We start from the raw sequence: 17051 nt of genomic DNA, 5'->3' as shown, positions 1-17051 counted from the left end.
GTCCTACACCACCCTCATGCAACACCTACTACACACAGATGCACAGTGACTGTCAGAGATGCTTCATGTTTAAGGATGGGCCTCCGTGTCATAAACTTTTTTAAAGGGTATATAGAGATAGCCCATGAAATCCAAATCAAAGGTCCAGAGTTTTCAGCAAATTGTACCTACCTATTTGCCAACTTAACCTCCCCATAGAAAGCCAAAAGATTCATCCTGTGTCCAGTCTTTCACATTACAGTGTTTAAAGTACTTTTTTTAAATTTCTATTTCATTTTTTAACAAAATATTTAACAAAATATAGTATATCTCATGTGCCAGGTACTATTTGTAATGTTTATAAACACTGATTTATTTAATCTTCACAGAGACTCATTTTACAGATTGGAAAACAGAGGCAGAGAGAAGTTAAGTAACTTTAATGTCACTTAGCTGGGAAGTATCAAAGGCTTGGCTGCTGGCTCCAGAGTCTGGACCTTTAACCACCGTGTTATGCTTTCCATGGGTAAAGTAACCTAAAAAGGCCCCTGGAATCAGTTACATGTGGTTGGAGACTAACTCTGTCATTGACTTACCAAATGCTTGATATTGAGCAATTTATCTAACCTCTCTCTGCATCAGTTTCTACATCTGCAGGAAGAGATGACAAGCCTGCCTGTTCTACAAGGTTGTTTTGGGGATTCAGTGGAGCATGATGAGAGCAAAGCAGTTGGCACCATGCTTGCACCTAGATAGTGCTCAATAAATACTGGCTACTGTTAGCTTTATGATTGTGATCAATGTATGAATATTAAACAGTATTTCCCGGCTGAAGGAACTCTGAGGTACTCATATTGAGGAGTCAGTATTAGAGCTTAGCAGTGCTGCCCATTCAATAAGGAATATTGAGAGACCCACAGCCACTGAGACTGCAGAACCCTGCATTTAGGACAATTGTCCCACCCCACTGGAGGTCCCCACCTGCTCTGTTCTTGGATTTCATGAGGGCCGTGAGAAAGAGACTGGAGGCCGACTCCATCTGCTTCCCTTCTCGGCACCAGTGCACTAAGGGACCAGGAAAAGAGGTGTTGGGGCTGTGTGGTTGTGTTTTCCTCCTGTGCAATGGAGGAAATTGGCTTTGGGGTTTTCTTTTCCTGTTTTCTCATGGAATCTCAATATTTCTAGGAGCAACCCTGCCTACATGCAATCAGTCCCTGAGAGGATTGTGATGTCTAATTCCAGGGGAGGAGCAAATGCACGAGGATCTCATTGGGAAGGGTTAGGCTAGTGCTGTTCAGGGGGAATTGTGGTGGGCCTTTCTTTGGAGTCTTGGAAACTCTTGGACTGGGCTTCAGCAGGATAGTAAAAGCAACACTAGCCTGAGAACCCAAAAGGGGCCCCGAGAGCCTCTGCTCCACACTGCTTGCTTTGCCAGCTGCCCCATTGCTGATGTCATACTGCCCTGAGAAAGCCACATGCCTCCTCTGGTTGAATCTCTCTGCTCTCTCTCCAGAAATGGGCTTCGCAGTCACAGCCATCTCCCGGGCACCGGGGGTGACCTACAGCGACTCCTTTGACTTGCAGTGTATCATCAAACCCCACTACCCTGCCCAGGTCCCCGTGTCAGTGACATGGTGGTTCCAGCCGGTGGGCACGGTGGAGTTCCATGACTTGGTGACCTTCACCCGGGACGGAGGGGTCCAGTGGGGGAACAGGTCCTCCAGCTTCCAAACCCGAACTGCCACCGAGAAGGCTGAGCCCAGCAACAACGTCCGCCTAAGCATCAGCCGAGCCAGTGACACGGAAGCAGGCAAGTACCAGTGTGTGGCAGAGCTGTGGCGGAAGAACTACAACAACACCTGGACACAACTGGCAGAGAGGACCTCCAGCCTGCTGGTGATCAGGCTGCTGCAGCCAGGTGAGTGCTGAGGACCTGTGGGCAATGTGCCCATGCTGCCTGAGCAGACGTGAGGGAAAAAGAAAAGTGTGCATGGAGCCCTTAGCATCACTTCCCCCTTTCCCAGCTCTTCATTTAGAGACATTGCAAATCAATAGGAAGTTTTAAGAATCATGCAGTGGACACTTGTATTTCCTTTCCTTGATAGCCAGTTGTTGTCTGACGGCATTTGTTTTCTTCCTCTGTGTGTATGTTTGTTGTTGTTTTTGAGCCATTGGAGGCAAAGCTGTGGACATTGGGACACTTCTCCCTAAGTACTTCAGCATGTAACTCCTAAGAACCTACCCACCCACTGCACCATTATCACACCCTTGGGGTTTTACGTTAGTGTAGTTCTATCACCTACATTTCCCCAGTTGTCCCAATCATGCCCTTTATTTTTCCCTTTCAGATTAGGATCCAACCAGGGATCACACATCACATTTGTTACCCTGTCTCTTTAGACTCCTTTAATCTAGAACAATTCCCTAACCTGTGTGTTTGCGTGTGTGTGTGTGTGTGTGTGTATGTGTGTGTCTGTAGACATGGACATTTGTGAAATGCACAGGCCAATTGTTTTAAAGAAAGCCCTTTTCTTTACTTAACCTCATCTCCTGTAATCCTCATACAATTATGGGGAAGTGATATCATTGTCTCCTGTTCATAGACAAGGAAATTCTGAGTAAAGAGGGAGGGTAATAGGCACCTATTGAGCATCTTCTTTGCATGAGGTGCTGAAGGTCAGTTATTCTATTAGAATTGCACAACAACCCCAGGAAAGATTTAAGTGACTAGCTTAAGGTCATGTACCTAGTGAATGGTGGAGACAGGATTTGAACTCCGGTTGTCTTTCTCCCACAATGTTGCCTGCACCCAGGCCCTGTCCAGTTGTATGGGCCCTGAATTTGAGCTCCTTTCTCTATGGAGGCTGAGTCTGTCTCAAAGCGGATCATCAGGATGGATTAATTTGGAGAGCATTAGTCAGTAGGGCTTTCTGCAAACACTCTCACCTTCATCAGGCTCTTCCGCTGACATGCGGGAGGAGTTAAGTACATGCAGCTCTTATGGTTTTCCTCCATCTGTCCTTGTCTCCTGCCAGGTTAGAAGCTGGTGGAGGGTGGAGCCCAGGCGGTAGGCTCCTGTGTTCCTTCCCTCACCCAGCCTATGCCTCGGCTAGGACAGATACCTGTGCAGGCAAGGGCAAGGGTTTGACTTTGCAAAGATGGTTGGAACGTCTTGCCAAAGGGATTTTTCTGTCCACTAACAGCCATGGTTAGGGCCTGACCTGGTCTTCCCGACTACTTTAGGTGGCCACAGTGTTGTTTTCATCAACATGAGGTTAAATAATGGTAACCTTTGGGTTTCTCCTTCACCTCTTCCAACCCCATAACAGAGTTCTGTTCTGTACCAGATTTGGAACAAGTGAGTTGTATAAATGATGAGACTGTTCCCTTGGCCAACGAGAGCCTAAACTTTGACTGACAAGAGGCCCAGAGAAGAGGCTGTTTTACTTAAGTGGATTTTCAGGTTAGTGGAAGGTTAAGCAGAGACCCCATTTTATGTGAACCCTTGTTGTGGAAAATGTCGACGTACCTACTTGCCTGCGTTATTGAGTGGGACATTAGGATTGTAATTGCACCTTTTTTGGCCCCCTCTGGCTCTCAAAGTCAGTTTTCTGAGCAGCATTGCCCATCACATGGTTCTGCAGCTGTAGAAGGTAGAGGAGATGCTGACCTCAAGACCTTGTCTGACATTGCCTTTTTGAATCCATCCCTAGTATTTGCCTGTTTCTGGTACTACTTGGAATCTAAGACTGGAGTGCCTAAGGGAAGAATACAGAATGAGTTCATTGAAGGTTCTAATTATTTGGATTAATTTATGGTGTTACTAAAGGCAGACAGGGAAAAATATGTATGAAGTACCTCTTGGATGCCAGGTTTGTGCTTAGTGCTTTACTCATGTTTTCTTTTTTAAATTTATCCAACAACCTAATAATGTAGGTGTTTGTATCCCTATTTTGCTAATGAGGAAACCAAGGCTCAAAGTGGTCAGGAATCTTGATGGAGGCAAGCCAGCTGGTTAAGGGGCAAAACTGAGATTTGAACTGAGATTGGAGCCCAGGTATCTCTGACTTCCATAGAGCAAACATTTTCCTTTATACCATAATTGCCTCCTGGGTAAAGTAGCTGGAGGGTTGGGAGACCCCAGATCTGCTCTGAGGTTGTCTTTGTGTCTTGGGTGTCTCGAGTTGGTTTCTGTTGTGTTTTCACTGTAAAATGAGAATGAACAGTGGTTGGCAGAGGAGACTTATGAGTATCACTGTACTTGGGCTGTTATGAGGCCTCTACTTAAAGGTGCACAGTAATATACTTTTATGGCCCTTTGGAGGCTAGGAAGAGCAAAGGTGGGTGCTTGAGGCCATGCAGGACTCCCAGAGGACAGCTGAGGCACCAGGAGAGTGCATCCCCTTAAGTGTTACTGTCTCTCCTCTATTAAATATTTATGCATTTAGCACTTAATATTTTCCAGAGAGCTTCATAAGAGTTTTTACTCTTTCCTGTATACTTTGGTGCTGGTGCATTGATTTTGGGGAAATAGAAGTGGAAAAATACATGAGAGCTGACTGTGTGCTGGAGACTGTTGGACACTTGGTGTATATTATCTCACTTAATCTTCACTGCAACCCTGGGAGGAACATATTGCTTTCCCATTTTATAAATGAAGTAACAGAGGCTCTGAGAGGTTCTCAGTTCCTCAAATTAAACACCTAGTGAGTGGGGGAAGTTGGGATTTGAATCCAGGTGTGCCTTGTTTAAAAGTAATTGCGGTAGGGAGACTTTGACCTTTTTAAAGGCTATGCAATCAGAGATTCTTCTTTCTGCATTCAGTTAATGCTGTCCTTTACAGAAGAATTTTCTCCTTGTAGATTGATGATGTGGAGGAGTTATGGCACTAGCGTTACTGGTAGTAACAACAATAGCAGCTGATATTCACTGAGCATTTCTTGTAAACCACTGGGAATGCTTTACACATAATAACTTAGTTCCTTGTTTCTTAATCCATGCAGTGCTGTGAGGGGGACCGTTTTACCCAACTTCACAGATGAGGACACTGACACAGAAGTTACATAAATTGCCCAGTGTGCCATAGTAAGTGGCAGAGCCAGGATTCAAGTCCAGACAGGCAGTTTGGCTCCAGAGTCCAAGTCCCTAATTTTATTATTATATGTTCTAGACAAGTGCTTTTCTTCTCAGGAATCTTCTTTGGTACCGTATGCTTGTATTTAAAGTTTCCTCTCTCTGGTTAACCACTCCTGATTTCCTAATCCCCTTTAGCAAATCCTTAAATTTGTTTTTTGGAAGTTGGGGTCATAAGACACTGGTAGAGGTTCCTCAAGACACAGTTTGCTGATGGTGTAGAAGTTTTATCTTGTGCCTCTTTTAACTCCTGATTCTTCCAGCTTCTGCCACAAGGTGGCTCTAAGACCTGGGGATACCAGCGCTATCCTCTCTTCTTTTGCTCTCCCTGCGTACCTTGCCCCTCAAAACATAGATTCTTAGCCCTGCTCTGGTGTCTTCCATAGAAGTGTCCCCTGCTACCCCCGTTTTAAAGAATATTGTGTTAAATATTCGTATTCCATCAGAATCAAATAGGAACCCAGGGACTGTTGACTCACTCATGCTGGTCCATTTACCATCAGCCTTCCACTGCTGTGATATCATTTATCACAGCAAGCTTCTTTGTGGTCTGTGCCCCAGACTCGTCCCTGCTGATCCTGCCCCCATATCAGTATTCATCAGAATCTCTGGTTGGATGGCACAGTTGACTTGTGGATCTGTTATTTGACCATGCCCTGTGTGTGCTTCCTGTTGTGTATGCACATCCCCAACAGAATCTTCAAGGAATGCCATCACTGTCATATTGCCATTGATCTAGCTTCGTCTGATCCCCATTGATCACATAGTGTGACCCCTCAAGGGGTGCTTAGGCAAGACTTTCAGCCAGTTCACATATTTGATTGTTAGCTCTTGATCAGTTTTCTCTTTTAATTGTAAAGCATAATTGCCTTGCTTCCTTCTGATTTTCTTTAGCTCAAAACGCCCTCCAATTACACATCCCTAAATACAGAAGCAGTAAGGGAAATGTCAGCACTCATTTTTCAAATGTTTACGACAATATCTTGGTTTGGCTATTAAAATTGACAAAGCCATAAACAAGCTCCCATGAGGACAGCCTCCAGTGGTGGAAAGCTGACTTGTCAGAGGGTGTATTCTGCTGGGATTTTACTGATGGGCACTCAGGATGAATATTTAATACCCTCTGGATGTTGCCAAATCGGTTTTCTTCTATTTCTTATTGCTGACCTGGCAGATTGGGATAGCAGAGGGCTTTTCTTTGACTTCCATGAGTCCAGAGCATGTGAACACTGGCTCTCCTTTCACATTCTGAGGGATGACTGCCCCATCCCTCAGAGGACTGGCCTCTGCCTTCTTTCAGGGGAGTCTGGGGTTCTCCTTCTTCCATCCCAGGTGGCTTCTGCCTGTTGTCTGTGCCAAGATAGAATGGGCATGAGTGCAAGAGCCCTAAGATGAGAGCCCAGCCCCTCCCAGATGCCTCAGGCCTGTTGTCATGGTAACACCGGGGCACTTGCTATTGGCATCAACGAGCCAGGGTCACTGCCCTGCCTGCAGACAGGTAAGGCAGGGTAGGGCACATCTGGGTAACCTTCATTAGCTATTTCCACCTGCAGACTCTTGCTGCTTTCCCCTTGCCCCTCCCTCCCTGTCTCTCTGCATGCATTGAGCACCTACTAAGTGCCAGGTTGCCATGCTGGTGAGGCTGCTGAGATGGGTGTGTCACATTCCTGCCTTGCGGGCTCTGTGGGAGGCAGGAGGCCTAGGGACAGAGGAGAGCAGAAAAGCATTACAGGTGTGGAGGCAGAGCCAGCACAGGGCATGAACACGGGGCAGGGGGCAGGGGGCGTGAGGAGGGAATGGGGTAGGGGTGAGGGTGGGAGGTTGGGAAGGAGGAGTGGAGCATTTCAGGCTCAGAGAAGAGTGTGAATAAAGATAGTCATGGAGGGTGGGAGCAGCATGCTTATCTTGAGATGACTAAAGCATGGGGTCTGGGAGGGGTTCACCCCCAGGCAAGCTGGCAGGGATCAAGAAGTCCCTTTTGTACATGGGAGCATGGGGTGAGGGTGCGCATATGTAATAGCTAAAAGCAAGGACAGACCAGACGGCCTCGGTTTGAATCCCAGCTCTACCACTAAGCCAGCTGTGTGACCTTGGGCAAGTGTCTTTATAAAATTGGGAATAATATTTATTTCATAGGATTGGTGAGGACCAAATAGTTAATATCTATAAAGTGCTTAGAATAGTGCTGAGCACATAGGACCAGATGAAAGTTTGCTAAATAAATAAGAACATCCTAAACTCAGAAATTAGGACTTTAGCTCATACCCAGATCATATACTCCATTTTTGTAATAATTTATAATATTCCCTTTACCCAGAAATGAAATTCATATACAATATAACATTCCTAATCATATCTTTAAAATTTGCTATACTGTCCTAGTTGTGGGATAAAGAAAGTATTTTTTTAATAAAGTAGTTCGTAGTAAAATAATGTGTTTCAATGTGTAAATGCTCAGGACAGCTATGCTAGGAGACACAGTCACAGTCAACGCTGTCCCTAAATGCACACTAACAGTCACCGTATCAGACTTGGCACCATGAGCAGGACTGCCATCCTGACAGGGTTTCTGAAGTCCTGAGTAACTCTTGCTACAATTCTGAACAAAACAAAGGAAAATCCTCTCTTGACTGACCTGGCATATATTAAAACCATGCAAAATAAAAGTATTGTGATTATAGTAAAATGAAAGTAGGTTCTAGGCTCAGAGGCATAATTTTTGCCCACATGAATGTCATTTGAAAGTCACACAGGACACGAGGCAGAGTTTTGTTGCATGGAGTTGTCCCATATATGATTTTACATATTTAATGGCTTTATTCTATTGAATATATACCCCTCCCCAAATCAATATGGCAACCAGAGACCTGCTTGCAATTAGCTGCCTTATTGAGAACTGCTGTCATGGACTGTGGGGTGGGCAGCTGTGGGCAGTAGCATGCCCCATTTGCCATTTAGGGAAATCCCCTGGCTGTGGCTAGGCCGAGAGGGAGGGAGTGTCATATGCAGGCCAATTATAAGAGCCTGAGAAGGAGATCATTGAGGGCCCAAATAGGGAATGGTCATGTGGAGAGAGCAGGGAGCCAAGGGGTGTTAAGGACAGAGGGACTCAGGGGTAGTAACAGTTTGACTGGCAGGCGCCTGTGCCACTGGCTTCCCATGCAGCTCACCCTGCATTCTTTCCTTGTCTCTCATCTGACTTGCTTCTCTCCACTTGAAACATCTCTCCTGCCGCAGACACTGGCCGCCTCTATCTCTAGCATTACTGTCTGTTGTCTTTAATAAAGAGCAGTGTCTTCCTCCCTCAGTGCCCATCTCTTTGCACCTGCCACTCTGGCTGCTGCTCACACCACTGCACAGAAACCGCTTTCTCCAGACTTACCGGCAACCACCTCAGCAGCACAGCTGTTGCTTCTCAAACTTGAATGTGCATCAGAATCAATTGGAGGGCTCATGAGCCTGCAGGTTGCTGAGCCTTACTCGCAGTTTTTCTGACTTAACAGGTGCTGGCAAATTCCCAGGTGATGCTGATCTGCAGATCCATGGCATGCACCCTGAGGGCCACAGGTGGTCAGGATCAAGTACAAGTTGCAGGCCCCTTCTAGTGTGGCTGAAGCTTACCTTTCTAACCTCATCCACTACACCTGAGCACTTGCTCCTCCTTGAATAGAGTGCACAGGGTAGTTGTCATCTTTCTTCACTTGTCCCCTCTCTCTGGCATGCCCTTTCACTCTCCTTCTCCACTTGTTTCTCAGGGCCTAGCTCAGAGGCCACATACCTTTTGAAATGTTCTCTTTTCTATCAAAATCAGAATTGCCCCTCCTTTTAAAAAGTAACCACATTTATTCAACTATTCATTGATTAGTTTAACAATGATTGGGTCAGAGTCCCTGCCCTGTATATGCTTAGAATTTTGTAAGAAAGAGAAGACTTTAAAAATTACCTTCGTTGTAAGGCAGCAGTAACAGCTATAGTGGAGCATAAGGGAATCCTTTATTGAAGAAATAAATGAGTTTTGAGTGAGAAGAGCACGCACAGAGTGGAATCTGAAGGGAGGGTAGGCTGGCTGAGAAAGCTGCTGCTGGTCTCCGCTGTGGAGTTCTTCCCTCTTCCTGTTGTCTCACCTTGAAACCACCCTACCCTGGCTTGTAACAAACGCAACAGCCTCTCCTACCATACAAAACACAGATCTTCCAAGTTTTAATCACAAGCCTGGGAAGGAAACTCTCCAGCTGCAGAAAGAAAGGGCCACTCCCTCAAAGCAGGGCCTGGCCCCTGGGGGCTGCTGTGAAGGCAGCTGCTGGCGTGAGCAGGAGCAGCTCTCGGACCCTCTTCCTGTCTCTTGCTGGATTCTTTCTTCCTCCTGCCAATTCACTGTTGGGGGTTAACCAAGCCTCACTCTTTTCTTTCACGTCTGCATTTATGGCCTCTCAAAGCCCGTTCACTCACACGCCAAGTCCAGGGTTTCTCAGGCTTGAAGCTACTTGTGAATCACCTGGGGATCTTGTTAAAGTGCAGATTCTGACTTACTGGGTCTGGGGTGGGGCCTAAGAGTCTGCATTTCTAACAAGCTCCCAGTGCTGCTGGTCTGAGAACAGCACTTTGAGCAGGAAGATTACCACTTATGCTTGACAACTCCCAATCTAAGTGTTGAACTTTGAACTTGGGACAAGGCACAGAAACCAAAAAGGAATGAAAATAGCTAAAATTCACTGGGTGTTTGTTATATACCAGGTTCTGTGCTAAACTCTTTTTATAGACAATTGCTTTTAGTCTGCACAAAACTCCTAATGGAGATAGAGACATTGTTCTTATTTTGCAGATGAAAACACCTGTGGTCTCTAAGTGGGCAGGGCTCTCCTAGCTCTGTGGAGGAAGGTGGTGCACGCAAGCTGTACACCACCCAGGGCAGGGCTCTGGCAGGACATGGGAGGGCTCCTTAATTATATGTGGAGATTCCAGTCTCCCCTGTGCCTCAGGAAAGGTCCTACATGCGCTGGAGATGTGGGAGGAAATCCAGAGCATAGAATAAGAGCTGACCCCTTGCCCACCTGTCAGACATGCACCAAATTTAAAAAATGCCTCTCTTTCAAGCTTCTCAACACTTCACAATATTTTGACACGGGAAGGAAAAAAAATGGAAATGCTTTGGAACATTTCTCTTCCTTGAATTCTTGTTCTCAGACCATGTGACTGAATAGAAGTTTACTCACAAGATTCCAGTTTAACATATGCAGTTACTGTAGCAATTGAGGTTTCCTTAGTAACAGTTGCAAAAATAATCCAGTCCCAATTAATAATACATTTAAACCTCATTCTACTCCATGCTGAACAACCCAGTTTTTTTGGCCAAGTACCAGATAATTCAGGTGGTGTCATTTGCACTGATATAGATATCATTTGCATGCGGTGAATTGGGTTGGAAAAGAATGAAAAGGGAGCCGGTTGTTTCAAGTATTATAGGAATCCAATCTGAAAAGTCGACTGGCAAGTGAACGCAAATCTAACTTCCAGAGCTTGGGAGCTTAATGGTAAACCCTGTCCTGGATTCCTAGTGTGCCCTAGAGGACTTTCTGCATTTGAAGAAGGGAGAAGGCAGAAGATTGGACTTGCTAACAAAAAAGATGAACCCGGGAGGGTGGGGCCGTGGCACACAGGATTTCTCTCTAAGTGGTGCCTGGTGTGTTCTTGATGGCGTGAGAAGGTCTGTGGGTTTGTGAATTCAACAAGTCTTCCTGGAGAGAATGTCTGATTCACCGCCGGGAGATGCTCCGCAGTGTTGCTCAGTCATGGCATTGGGAATTGGACTTTGCCACACCTTGGCTTGCTAAATCCTTCCATCCATTCAGAACATTTGTCTGTGTGTTACAGGGAGACCAAGTGGCAGTCTGTGGCTTTCACAAGTTTTGGTTCTGTGATGCATGGGACTCAATCAACCCTTGATGCTGCCAAACCAAGCTTAAGCCAGCTGGCAGACCAGGGTCATAACCAGTGGGCTGGGTCCTGGGTCTGGATGCAGTTCCTGGGGTTGAGCTGGACTAAAGAGACAAGAGTCTGACCAGCAGAGTGCTGGAGCCTGGCCAGGCATCCCTGCCCTGCCCCTGCCCCTGCCCTCCACACAAGCTCGGTTGGAGGAGGCCTAGGTTGCTGTCCCTGGGTGGAATCTGCACCTTGCCCCTGCTTTCTTTCTCAGCTGGGAAGTGGTTTGGTCCCTGTGGCGGAAAAACTAAGTGTGAAGAGAGTGATGGAGGTGAAACAATGCTTGTGCTATTAGTTCCCTAAGAGGAACTTAGAATTGTTTTTTTTTTTTTTCAGTTTTAGTAGCATCAGAGGCATGGGTGGGGGAATGCAGAGCCAAGGTTAATGATGATAGGGTGGGTGAGATCTCAAATCACCTTCCTAAGATGGATTTCATTAGACCTTGGCTTCTTGCCACTGGCAAGGTGAACATCGTCATTAATTAGCTGCTGGGGAGGCGCTCCACAGGCTGCCCTCTTGTCTGTTTTTGGAGCGGGACAGTGAGGAGAAGGGAGGATTGCAGTTGGCTTTGCCTTGTCCCGTGGTTTACTGTCTTCTCAGCCTTCTCTCTCACTCCCCTAGAGGAAGCCGCCTCTCCCCGCCCCCGCAGCATCCTCTAATTACCTGTTGCCGTGTTTCTCCAATGTGCTCTCATTCGCTCACCCACTCATTCACCTATTTCAGCAAACACTGATCAAATGCTTTCCTGGCCCAGGTGTTGTGCTAGGCTCTGGGGGTGCAGCGATAAGAATGTCTGCTAGGCCTTCCGCCCCATGAGGGCTGGGGCTCTGGCTTACTCTTCAGGGCATCCCCAGCACTTAGCATCCTGTGGGAAACTGAGTGGGCACTCCGTAAATACTGGTTGATTGAGTGGAAAGAGCTTGATCCCTGCCCTGGGGGAGCTCACCATCTAGGATATGGGAGAGAGATGTGAGGACACACAGCCCAAAGATATATAGAGGGTGCTGAGGAAGGGTATGGAGCCCAGGGGGATGGGAATGAGGGATAAGTGGAGAGAAGGGTGAGGGTGGGAGGTGGCAGAAGGAGACTGGCAGAGAGGACAGCAAGGGCAAAGGCCAGCACTCAGGGAAACTGCACCAGGGGTGTGCGCCTGTGGAGGGTGCCTGAGGGTGAGTCGTGAGAGATGAGTCAGGGCACTTGGGTGAAGGCCAGATCCTGAAGGGACTTTGTGCTGTGAAAAGGAATTGTTTCTCTCTAGCCCATAAGTAGTTCAGAGCCATTAAACTTCTCAAGCAGAGACCTGATACAGCTAGATTTGTACTTCAGCAGGATCACCCTCAGAGGCCCTGTGATGGTGGGCTGTGCAGGCAGTGGATAGGGGAGAGATGGTGAAGGCCTAAGCCAGGCACATGGCAAGGAGGAGACAGGGAAGGGTATTTAGCGGTGGCCTGGGCTCCGTGCTGCCTTCCTCACACTGAAGCCAGTCGGTGTTAAATCCCCCAGGAACTGTGCTGGAGGAAAACTGACTCAGAGCCTCAAGGTGGATGGGCCACGTTTCTGGGAGTCTGTGATGATTCTTGTGTTCCCCTTTCCTTTGCAGTGACAAAGCTGCAGGTGAGCAAATCGAAGAGGACCCTCACCCTGGTGGAAAACAAGCCCATTCAGCTGAACTGCTCAGTCAAGTCTCAGACCAGCCAGAACTCCCACTTTGCGGTGCTCTGGTACGTCCACAAGCCCTCAGATGCCAACGGCAAGCTTATCCTGAAGACTACCCACAACTCCGCCTTCGAATACGGTACTTACGCGGAGGAGGAGGGCCTGAGAGCCAGGCTCCAGTTTGAGAGGCATGTGTCGGGGGGCCTGTTCAGCCTCACCTTCCAGAGAGCCAAGGTCAGCGACAGCGGCAGCTACTACTGCCACTTGGAGGAGTGGCTGCTGAGCCCCAACTACGCCTGGTACAAGCTGGCAGAGGAGGTTTCTGGGCGCACAGAAGTCACTGTGAAACAGCCAGGTAAGGCCGCAGGGCACGGCTGTCCTGGGCCAGTGGGTTTAGTGCAGAGACTGCCTGGGGGTGGGTGGGGCTCTGTGGGGCTGGTGTGGAGAGACTGTCTGCAAGGTGCATGCTGAGTGTGGGTGCAGGTACACAGACCATCACCCTAGCACACTGCAATCCCATCCATTTTACCTGCAGTGGGTCCTGATGCTGACGGCAGACTCATGGAAGCATCCTTGACCCTGCTTCTGTGGATAGCATCTTCACCAAGGAGCAGGGCAGCTGTGGTTAGCAAAATGTGGCAAGGCAGGGTTCATGGCAGCTCCTGAATCTTCTTCTGGGTTTGCAGTTTGCACCCTGAATCTTGGGCTGACACCAGCTCCACACCCAGAGTTCCTACCTAGAAGGCATTTTCTGGTCTTATGCATCTGCATCCCCCTTCTTCCTTAGCTCCCAGCCCAGCCCAGACAAGCCTTTCCTGTCTCCAAACTGAATCATTCCTCCTCTGGCCCTTCCTCGACCCCATGGTGTAGCCCTTATTCCTCTCCCTCACAGGTGGCACTCAACCTCTGCCAGAATGCTTCCAGGGAGGGAGAGCTACTCACTCTGCAAGCCTCAGTTCCACTTTTGGGCAGCTCTGATTGTTGAAAAGTTCACTTTCCTGTAATTTCCCTTTTGAGATCTGCCCATGGAAAAAAACAAAGAGAAGTCTGCGTCATTTCCTTTCAAATACATGAAATGTATGCCCCTTCTCTGTTAAAAATCTCTAGTTCTTTCAACTTCTCACATAGTGTAGCCTTAAGTGCCTCTCCATCCCTCATTCTCACATCCCTACAATTCGTTGTTGTCTCTGCCTGTCCTTCCTGATGGGCCATGGAGGGTGCTGTGTTGCCACTCTTAGCCTTGCTAAGAGTGACAATTCTGGCAGGCTGCAGACCATGTGTGGACCTTGATCTGAGGGCTTAGAGGCTTCGACCTGCCAGCCCTGTGGGGTCACCCACCCTATCTCATCTCATTGAACGGGGCAGAGCAGGTGAGGGCATGATGGACGGATGGGCCTCATCCCCCTGCTTCCGTTGCCTGGGGTCCTCGGTCAGCCTGTCTGCTCAGACCCCTGAAACTGGGGGTTGAGGAAGGACCCTCCTGGATCACGTGACTCTGTTCAGTCCAGGTGACTAGGGTCCTTGGATTAACAGCTCCTAGAGCCCAGCCTATAGCCCTGAAAGTTGGGGAGAGGGCCTGTTAGGAGAAGCATCCCCTGCCTTGGGGTTGTAGAGGTGATCTAGGCTCCTCAGACCTTGTGGGGCCTCAGATGCTTACATCTCCAGCTCCTCCTGGCATGGGCATCTGGCTGCAGCCCAGCTCTGTGGCCCCATCTCCCAGGGAACCTTTGGTCTAATCTTCCTCCCGCTGAAACCCAGCCTCATTCAGCCCCACCGAGGCTTTCAGAGTTCAGGTCTCTCATTCAGGGTTTGAGACCCCACCGGGCTCAGAGAGACCTGCAGCCTGCAGCGATCCCAGATCACACAGCCCCAGGGATGGGACCAGGAGCCAGCCCACATCCCACCTGCAGCAGTTCCTGTGCCTTTAAAGCCTCCCCTCCCCCCTGCCCCGCCCCCAGTCCACTGGGGGAGGGAAGGAGGAGCTGGGTCACAGCAGGGAATCTTAGCTTGGTTTTAGTGTGCTGCTGGACGACCAGACCGGGCGTCGAGTGAGCCCAGAAGTGAGAGCAGTTGGTTGCGCCCCAGTGCTGTGTGACCCAGAGGCGCCACTCACCCTCTCTGAGCTGGTGGACATCATAGGTGGGGAAGCTCAGGTCAGGGCACTCCCATGAGTGTCTGGAGTCCTGAGTCCCATTCTCAGCTCTGCCATATGCTTGCTGCACTCTAGAGGAGTTCCTCTTCCTCTCTGAGCCTCGGTTTGTGTACCCGTGCCGTGGGAGTGAGTTGCACTTTGGGGTGAAGGGGGCAAGACTTGTGTGGGCGCATCCTGCAGAGGGATCCCACAGAAGGGGAGAGCCCTGGGTTCTTTATCCGACTGGGTCTGGGCTGGCGGGGGGGGGCTCTGTTTCTTGGCTGATGAGTTTATGTGAGTTTGAGTGAGGTATGCGGGTGGGTGAAGGAGGGCTGGGGGGAGTCACCTGACTTGTGCGAAGAAGCTCTTGAGAGAGCCGTGGCTTCTTGGAATTAAGAGGAAAGAGTGCAGCATGAACAAACAGGCCCTGGAGGATCTGGCAGCCCTGAGTGGGGGTGGGGGGTCAGCTCTGGAGTAGAGCCAGAGCTGTGATGGGGTTGGGGGGACCCTGTGTCCTTGGGCCATGCTTGCCTCGCTCCTGGGTTCTGTTTGTGCCTGTGGATTGGGGTGGGGCAGGGCCGGTTGTGCGAGGGGTCATTGCCCAACTCCAGGGGGCACCTGCCACCTCTCAGCTATATATATAGGGATATATATAGTTCTTTCTACAGGTTTCCAGCAGGTAGTGGTTATGAAATCTTACTGAAGGGGTGTTTTTTCTGATTCTCAACTCTGTGCCGCAAGGGTGGAAACTGTGAGAGACAGATTCCATCTCCACATCTGGGTAGTAAGAATCCAGTCCAGGGGTGTAGACGGTCCTGGGGAAGCAGCCAGAGATCTGTACATTCTGATATCCAGGGATAGCGACTCCAGGCTGGGGGCTGGCAGGGTAAGGGGTGGGTGTGTCCTGGGCTCAACCGCAGGTCTGCAGACTTCCTGGAGCCAGCTGACCTTGGTAAATCCCTTTTGTCTAAGCTTCAGTTTCCTGCCTGTGAATGGGGTTGGGGCTGTGCTCTGGTTTCACCTTTGTGGCTCTGGGGTTGTGGTGACAAAGCCATCAAGCTCGGTTGAAGGATTAACCAGGAAACCTCAGACTGGCTGCCGTGTCTACCTCTTCCTCGTACTGCTCTCTCTGCTGCATCCTGGGAAGCTGCTCTGCTCAGCCTAGATGAGGCTCAGTTGTGTGTGTGTGCACGTGCTTGCACGTGTGTTGGAAGTGGGTGGTATTGATACCAGAGTCAGTGTCTCCGGGTGAGTGAGGCTTGCACATTTCTCGGGACAGGGAACTCACTACCTTATGTGCCCAGGACAAGAGCTGTGGGGTCTGGAGAAGACTTCTAGGCCAGCCCCTGCAGTCTTTCCTCAGGTGACATGGCTTCCCTGGACCCACTTCCCCCTAGGTGCCCTCTCTGCATTCAGGGGGTAGAGGGCTGACTGGGACAGAATGTGACACACTCAGCATGTGAGGAAAAGCCTCCTTCATTCTGTAGGCCCTACCTCTATTAACATGTCCTTTGATAAAGTGACTCCCCTCCTGTCTCCCCTCTCTGGAATCCTCAGCTGCTGCCAGGCTTCAGCTGTGCCCTATTGAAGGCAGCTCTGTCTCCCTACTTTCCCCAGCCCAGGGTTTTCCTTTTGGGGTCAGCTGCAGGGATCTGGGCCATCCTTTACTCACTCAGACTTTCTTCCTGCCCACCTGCTGCTGTGAATCCTGTATGTCATATACATGTGTGTATATATATATATATATAATTATTATATTTATGTAATTTATATAATATATTATAATATATAAATATATATAGTATTATATATAAAATTATACTTTAAGTTCTAGGGTACATGTGCACAACGTACAGGTTTGTTACATATGTATACATGTGCCATGTTGGTGTGCTGCACCCATTAACTTGTCATTTACATTAGGTATATCTCCTAATGCTATCCCTCCCCCTTCCCCTCACCCCACGACAGGCCCCAGTGTGTGATGTTCCCCTTCCTGTGTCCAAGTGTTCTCATTGTTCAATTCCAACCTATGAGTGAGAACATGCATGTCTTATATGCTCTCAGGCAGAGAGGAAACTGCTGAGCTGGGCAGGGGACAGAGCCCTGTGGCTCTCCACTTCAGACCCCTCCCGGCTGACTGCCATGGAATGCAGCCACTCAGCAGGGCCAA

General features: G+C 48.8%; 1 protein-coding gene across 1 annotated transcript in view; it reads left to right on the top strand.

The window, feature by feature from the left end:
* LOC129528444 (immunoglobulin superfamily member 3-like) overlaps positions 1-17051 on the top strand; it is a 38619-nt gene that overhangs the window by 17650 nt on the left and 3918 nt on the right. Inside the window, exons 5-6 of the mRNA XM_055368841.1 lie at positions 1493-1897; positions 12692-13102. Coding sequence (XP_055224816.1) covers positions 1493-1897; positions 12692-13102 — 816 coding nt within the window. The remainder of the gene's footprint in view (positions 1-1492; positions 1898-12691; positions 13103-17051) is intronic.

Source organism: Gorilla gorilla, chromosome 17, assembly GCF_029281585.2.
Source record: "Gorilla gorilla gorilla isolate KB3781 chromosome 17, NHGRI_mGorGor1-v2.1_pri, whole genome shotgun sequence".
Lineage (NCBI taxonomy): Eukaryota > Metazoa > Chordata > Mammalia > Primates > Hominidae > Gorilla > Gorilla gorilla.
The sequence above is the reverse complement of the archived record's forward strand: the minus strand, read 5'-3'. Positions and strand labels throughout refer to the sequence as shown.